This window comes from Haliotis rufescens, unplaced genomic scaffold (assembly GCF_023055435.1).
Source record: "Haliotis rufescens isolate VD_foot unplaced genomic scaffold, xgHalRufe1.0.p SCAF_15, whole genome shotgun sequence".
In the NCBI taxonomy this organism is placed as follows: Eukaryota; Metazoa; Mollusca; class Gastropoda; order Lepetellida; family Haliotidae; genus Haliotis; species Haliotis rufescens.
The window spans coordinates 19,828,976-19,836,606 of NW_025963835.1; the positions used below are offsets into that span (position 1 = coordinate 19,828,976).

A 7,631-nucleotide genomic window follows, 5' to 3' on the forward strand; every position below is an offset into this window, starting at 1 on the left:
CCGTTTCGGGAGGTGTTTGTTCGTGAATGAACGTACACGACTGCACAACTCACAGTGAACAGTTCCGACACATATCATTCGAAAACTCCGTAGAAGTGTGTCTGACTTATTTCGTGGCCCAAAACATCCAAAATGCGAACAATAATATTCCCTCTAAGATCTCTAGCGTAAAACGCTGTGAGTAGATCACTGTTGTCTTTTCTTATTCCGATGGTGACCTTGCCCTTCTTTCGAAGCTATCACTGACATGCAAGCAGATTTGATTTTAACGTCTTCGTTATAGGGTCGTACAGTTAACATGGTCGTCTTTTTCCTCTTCAAAAATGGCACGTTCAGGATATAAATTCAGCTGATAGATCAAGGCAATCGAACCACTGTGATTGAACATCGTGGATCCCGGCGGTGCGCGTGACCGACTGTTGGTCCGATATTCAAAGCGCGGCGCTAATTGACTTTTTAAGTTTTCTTAAAGGTTTCCGGCGTACTAACAACACTGCGTTTGAATTACCATAAGTTAAATAAATTATTTGAAAGGGTCTTGGGCGTCGGTTCTGTTATGTTTTTAAACATAACAGCTTAAAAACTTAAAAAACATAACAGTAAGTAAGAACATAGAGGATATTTCATGTGTCGAGGGAAATATCATGTTTCCCTCATCAGTGACGGGGAAAAGGAGGTATTTTCACTCGTGGCTACACATGGGATATCCTATTCTCCCTACCTAACACACAGGGACGGGTCACCAGCTCTTGTATTTGCGACTAAAAACGTTTAGTGTTTGCAAAATCATGAAAAATATAAACAAAAGTAACAAAAATATTTAGGGTCGCGAAAATTCTGTATCATACATATAGATATGATTATATACAAAATCAACTTGAACAAAAATTATTCTTGAAAACTTCGACACCGCTGTTTGGAAGCGAAAGAATACACGCTGGTCAAGTAACAAAAATGGCGCTTTGCGAAACGAACGGTCCCGATTGACGAGTTAAGTGAGAAATTTACAGTTTATAACGGAACATTTTCAAGAGAACAACAAACGCCATGAGGAGATGTTTACTCCATAAATGACCATCTGTCCTTATTTTGCCTTGCCAGTGTGGAACTAACGTTAACAGGACGTCAACAGTTTGTGAACGGGCCAGACACCATACAGGGAGACAGTTTGAGGGGAGGTCTCTTTTTATATGAGAATAGTTCCGTCAAAGTGTTATGTTCACAACAGTGAAATATCAAGTGTTATGTTCACTGCAGTGAAATATCAAGTGTTATGTTCACTGCAGTGAAATATCAAGTGTTATGTTCACTGCAGTGAAATATCAAGTGTTATGTTCACTGCAGTGAAATATCAAGTGTTATGTTCCCAGCAGAGAAATATCAAGTGTTATGTTCCCAACAGTGAAATATCAAGTGTTATGTTCACTGCAGTGAAATATCAAGTGTTATGATCACTGCAGTGAAATATCAAGTGTTATGTTCACTGCAGTGAAATATCAAGTGTTATGTTCACTGCAGTGAAATATCAAGTGTTATGTTCCCAGCAGTGAAATATCAAGTGTTATGTTCACTGCAGTGAAATATCAAGTGTTATGTTCACTGCAGTGAAATATCCAGTGTTATGTTCACTGCAGTGAAATATCAAGTGTTATGTTCACTGCAGTGAAATATCAAGTGTTATGTTCACTGCAGTGAAATATCAAGTGTTATGTTCCCAGCAGTGAAATATCAAGTGTTATGTTCACTGCAGTGAAATATCAAGTGTTATGTTCCCAGCAGTGAAATATCAAGTGTTATGTTCACTGCAGTGAAATATCAAGTGTTATGTTCACTGCAGTGAAATATCAAGTGTTATGATCACTGCAGTGAAATATCAAGTGTTATGTTCACTGCAGTGAAATATCAAGTGTTATGTTCCCAGCAGTGAAATATCAAGTGTTATGTTCCCAGCAGTGAAATATCAAGTGTTATGTTCACTGCAGTGAAATATCAAGTGTTATGTTCCCAGCAGTGAAATATCAAGTGTTATGTTCACTGCAGTGAAATATCAAGTGTTATGTTCACTGCAGTGAAATATCAAGTGTTATGATCACTGCAGTGAAATATCAAGTGTTATGTTCACTGCAGTGAAATATCAAGTGTTATGTTCCCAGCAGTGAAATATCAAGTGTTATGTTCCCAGCAGTGAAATATCAAGTGTTATGTTCACTGCAGTGAAATATCAAGTGTTATGTTCCCAGCAGTGAAATATCAGGTGTTGTGTTCCCAGCAATGAAATATCAAGTGTTATGTTCACTGCAGTGAAATATCAGGTGTTGTGTTCCCAGCAATGAAATATCAAGTGTTATGTTCCCAGCAGTGAAATATCAGGTGTTGTGTTCCCAGCAATGAAATATCAAGTTTTATGTTCACTGCAGTGAAATATCAATTGTTATGTTCCCAGCAGTGAAATATCAAGTGTTATGTTCACTGCAGTGAAATATCAATTGTTATGATCACTGCAATGAAAATATCTCAACTTCGGAAAACTCAGTCTTTCACACTTAAGTATATAATAAATGTTGTTAATGCGTATGTAGAGAAATGTCAACAATGCCCATATTTGGGCATATATTTTAATATTCACGCACAACCAGATTTTTCAACTGGTTTCAGTTTGGTGTGTTAACGAACGAATGTTGTTTTGTATTTACACTTAAATACATATTTTACGTGGTTTTCGCTCTGTCAGATACCATAGAAAATCCCCTCATTTCGTAAAAATGGTATCTAACGAGAATGAGTGCGGTATTCTCTATTTATTACTCATAGGGTTAGAAATAAACGAGCTCCTAACAATCGTATGTGTACTGGTGCAAATATAACTTCATGCGCAACAGTGTATTGTTAACGTCATCCGGACGGCATTGTTGAGTTAATTCAAATCTTATTGTTTCGTAAGGTCGGAATGACGTCACACTAGAAACGACGTCATAGGTGAATATTGTTTGCGTCATGAGAGAGCGAGTGTAATGCTTGAATTATGACACTCTTTTCGTGTCATCGGTATGACACACATGCTCGTATGATAATCTCTATGTAGTGAATGCATAAACATAATGACGGACTTTAACTTGTCTTTTGTATTTTGGTGTCCTGGTGTCTTGGTGGCTTGGTGGAACTTAGGAAATAAAAAGGCGTGTATGATATTGAAATGTAAAATATGATGGAAAATGGAATTTAAAAAAAATAATTGAAATAATAATAAAAGAAATGATCTATGGATTTATAGATGAACAGCTCAGTATATATGGCGCATTGTCCGTCGTCATAAACTTCTCTGACACCATAAACCAATGAACCCTCAAACTTTACATTGGTTACCCCATCTATGACGTCTCTTAAAGTTGCTGACACGTAAAGGCGCTCTGATGCTATGGCCACAACTATGTTAATGCCATTTGGGCCATTTACTCAGCAAATTCTCTGCATGTGCATTTGAGACATTCATAAAACGACCTCTTCAAATTTGGACTGACAACCCACGTAGGTGGAACCGGTAGTTGGTTTAATTTGATGTAATTATTTATACCTACTCGGGTGTCCAACTTCTTTTGCATAAGATCTCTGATGTAACAAATGCATACAGGGTTTATATCACTGTATGGGATCAGAAGTGGTGTCACAGAAGTGTTGAGTGCTGCCTTTGCAGCAGCATCTGTCTTTGTGTTATTCTTAAAGTGCAAACCATTCCAATACGTTTCTCTAAAAACTTCAGTTATCGAAATTACCTAATTGTTTTAATATGTTTCCAAAGTATACCGAAATTCTGTCTTCTCTTGTTTGTTTAATGTATACAGCAAACATTCGGCGTATCCCCTCTAACCACAATACCCTTCTGGGCAGGATCCTTAATCTCCGGTGATTAACACTTTACGTCGCCGGATATTACGTATGTACGTGGTCAGATGACCTCCTACCACGTTACGTAACACTTCTATGTACAAAACATAGATCATTGACAGAAGCGGACGGATTGTAGGCTAGTCGTGGCGTCGGCTACGGTCGTCGCCTCACCAACAACTACGTCGACGCCGAAGAATCGCCGTCCGACTTCCTGCCTATGTGTAAGTGACAGAGCGGGTCTCCGCACCTGGGAACATTGGCCACTCGGTCCCGGTGTGCGTTCTGTCACGTGATAACCATTTCTACCTATTTCAACCTGCATCAATAAACATGGCTGCTGTCTTCAACCCTGAGTTTTGTCTTCCGTCATCACCCTGAGCTACGATCCGAGGGCAGAACATATATGATCTTGGACATCACCAATGATTCCAACATGGCTTGGTAGCCAACTAAAATCGATGTGGTATTGGCCAGTAGCAAGATCATAAAATAATTATTTCAGATAATGAGTATATATGAGATCCATATACCAAATAATATTTACATTTCAAAGTACTGCTTACTAATTAGAATTAGTTAATTTATGTTAATTATGTCCCTAGATAAAAAAGAAACAGTGATCTTAACTCCGAATCCAGATACACATAATGTACTACAACATCAAACCTTGTCTGGTAAGTATATACTTTCAGTTTGTTATTCCGGCATTAAGTATTGGTTGTGACTGAGTTATAGTTTAACGTCACATCAGTAATATTTCAGTCATATCGCGACGAATTGTAACCTATGACCCCATTTAGCAGCGACGTGTGAAACAATTAAACGCTTTACTACAAGACTGTTAGGTTTGGTGAGGTGAGGTGGGGTGGGGTGAGGTGGGATGAGGTGAGCTGAGATGGAGTGCAAGATTATTACACTTTATTACACATATATATGGTACTTGTTGTTACCCTGTCTAACGCTCAGCATTACTGGGGTAAACAAGGACTGGTCGGAGTCAGAAAACAGCTGTTATATGACTTGTGTTTGTGAAATCCGTGTTTTAACATTTATACGGTTTTTTTTAGTCCTGGGGGATAGGTTTTTTTTGACATTCAGGAAAGGGCTGGTACCGTTTGTTTTGCATGTAATGCAGACATTGTTTTCTCAGTATTTATTTTCCCTTATTCTTCTTACATTTATACAGAAGTACATCTGTGACAAGATGCATGAAACTCTAGTAGACGGAGATGAAACCTGCCAAGACGTGAACAAAGAGGTATGATAAGCATATAGTTATGTCACACTTTCCGCCCCCGTGAAGATTCGGGTTACTATAGGTCTTCAGCAACCCATGCTTGCCAGAAGAGGCGACTAACGGGATCGGGTGTCCAGACTCGCTGACTTGGTTGATGCTATCATCGTATTCCAATTGCTTGGATCGATGATCATGATATCAATCACTGGAAAGTGATCAAGACTCGATTATTTACGGATCGCTGGAATATTGCCTCATGCGGCGTTAAACAACAAACAAACAAACAAAAAAACACACAAGAAATTCCGACTCTGAGGAGTCCAATTTGGGTTCAAATTCATCAATTTACTTCATGATGTTTCGTGAAGCAGTATTGCGTCATTGAAGATGTTTGGCGAACTAGTTGAAATTTAGGAAGATAGGTCCTGATATTTCTTGCGTTATTTAATGTATCACATTTCTATAAGCAATAGTTAAAATATAATAACAATGCATAGCGCTTGCGACAACTTAGTTTAACTCGTTCACACTAGTTTGAATCACTGCGTTTTCAATCACAGGCAGCTTGGCTTGTATACTCCCAAGGGAGCTGAGAATGAAAATCGAATGCTCACTGATCTATTGACTGGGGTAATAATGTAAGCGCCATAAGCACACGAGCTGGTATGGAGTTTGGCGCCATACAAATGGACGCATTATTATTATTATTATTATTATTATTACTGACATGCTTAATCAAGTAGCCGTCACCCTAGTCCGTATTAAATAGCTAATTGGCAGTCCACGGAAGTTTGATTCAAGTCACTCAAAACCGACTTTAATTTGTTTAAATTTGTAGTATTATTTTATAAATGTATATAATTCTAGCGGTTACTGAGTGAGTGAGTTGTGTTTAACGCCGCTTTTAACAGTATTCCAGTTATATCGCCGCGTGTCAGCTTAATGTGGGAGGAAATCCCGAAGTGATGCAGGTCTTACACGTTTACCGCTTCGGTGAAACCCACGAGCACGTGAATGGTGCTGACAAACCTAGAAACATAATCGGGGCGAACTGGGATTCGAACCCACCGTCATAGGTTTCTGGCGTGCCAAAGGGACGCATCTCTGCACAGCGAATTGTGGCGCCTTAGACGACTGGGCCACCCGTGCTCCTCGGTTACTGAGTATTACACAGTCACAGTGTCTTCCTATCTCACAGGGGTATGACTACACTGTCTAGACATAGATCGTAAATGGAGCATAGTCCCTCTTTTAAATTTTAGACAACTTCACTGTTCATGTTGAAATGCATGTCTGGCACGGTAAAGGGTCCATGATATTATCATCTTTTGATTAAACCTAAAAATCAAACACCAAGAGGCCGTTTAGCTATAAAAAAGCCTCATGTTAAGGCAGTCTGAAAAACTATATTTCATTAACCTACCTTTTCTCATAGTTTTCCTTTTTTCAGGAAACAGCTCGTACCATTGGAAGACGCAAATTCTTCTCATTTATTGAAAGCAATTACGAAAGCCTCTTTTCTTCCACCTTTAATGAATCTGTTGTTGCAAGACATCCTACGTCTCGTCAGAACAAATGCATTTGCGAAGTACTGGAGAAGGTGATGTTCGATGAAAAGAAAAAAACAGAAGCTCTTGGGTTGGAGTGTCGAGGTTAAGCCACAAATATGAATCCAGAAGTTAACTTTATGATTGTAATTGTGCCATTCACTGGCAAATTAGTACCCTAATTAATTCATCAAACATCATGGCAATTCAGTTACACTTGAAGTCGATTTCAAAAATGGTAAAATTGTGATTTTGTCGACACTTGTTGATATTTGGTGAGAAACGGAGAATGTGTCAGTGATACCATCCACTTCTCGCCATTTGATTTGTGTTCATTAGAACAGTAAAATATGTCACGCTAGACGCTGTTCACACGTTTGACTTGAGGTTGTGAACTCAACACTAGTTATACATGTTATGACTTCTTTCTACGCATATTTAGAGTGAGTGAGTGAGTTGGGTTTAATGCCGCTTTTAACAGCATTCCAGTTATATCACGGCGTGTCAGCTTACTGTGGGAGGAAAGCCCGAAGTGATGCAGGTCTCAGACGTTTACCACTTCGGTGAAACCCACGAGCACGAGTATGGTGCTGACAAACCTAGAACCATAATCGGGGCGAACCGGCATTCGAACCCACAATCATAGGTTTCTGGCGTGCTTAAGGAACGCAACTCTGCACAGCAAATCGCGGCGCCTTAGACGATTGGGTCACCCGTGCCCCCGCAGATTTAGAAGGACGTCATAGGATAAAATGATGTCTTACGCGATGCCGTATTCCAACTTGAAATGTGTTTGTTCAGATGAACATTTTACTTGCCTGTGCATGTGCTTGTGACGGATTGTATAGTGATTTATAAACGCGTGCTGATGAATAGTTGGAATTGTACAAGGAACTCTGCTTTAAGTATATATTTCCTAACGGGAAAGTAAAGTCTACATAGCAACTTTGTAGATTTTAATA

At 39.1% G+C, this 7,631-nt stretch overlaps 1 protein-coding gene across 2 annotated transcripts in view; it reads left to right on the forward strand.

Moving 5' to 3' along the window:
• The window catches only part of LOC124135148, a 24,892-nt gene extending 17,672 nt beyond the window's left edge, over positions 1 to 7,220 (forward strand). Inside the window, exons 7-9 of one of the 2 annotated variants that reach the window (XM_046500364.2) lie at positions 4,524 to 4,559; positions 5,072 to 5,143; positions 6,573 to 7,220. In XM_046500364.2, coding sequence (XP_046356320.2) covers positions 4,524 to 4,559; positions 5,072 to 5,143; positions 6,573 to 6,779 — 315 coding nt within the window. In that variant the 3' untranslated portion in view covers positions 6,780 to 7,220. The remainder of the gene's footprint in view (positions 1 to 4,523; positions 4,560 to 5,071; positions 5,144 to 6,572) is intronic. The other variant, XM_046500365.2, reaches the window with a different exon arrangement.
• The last annotated feature ends 411 nt before the right edge of the window (positions 7,221 to 7,631 follow it).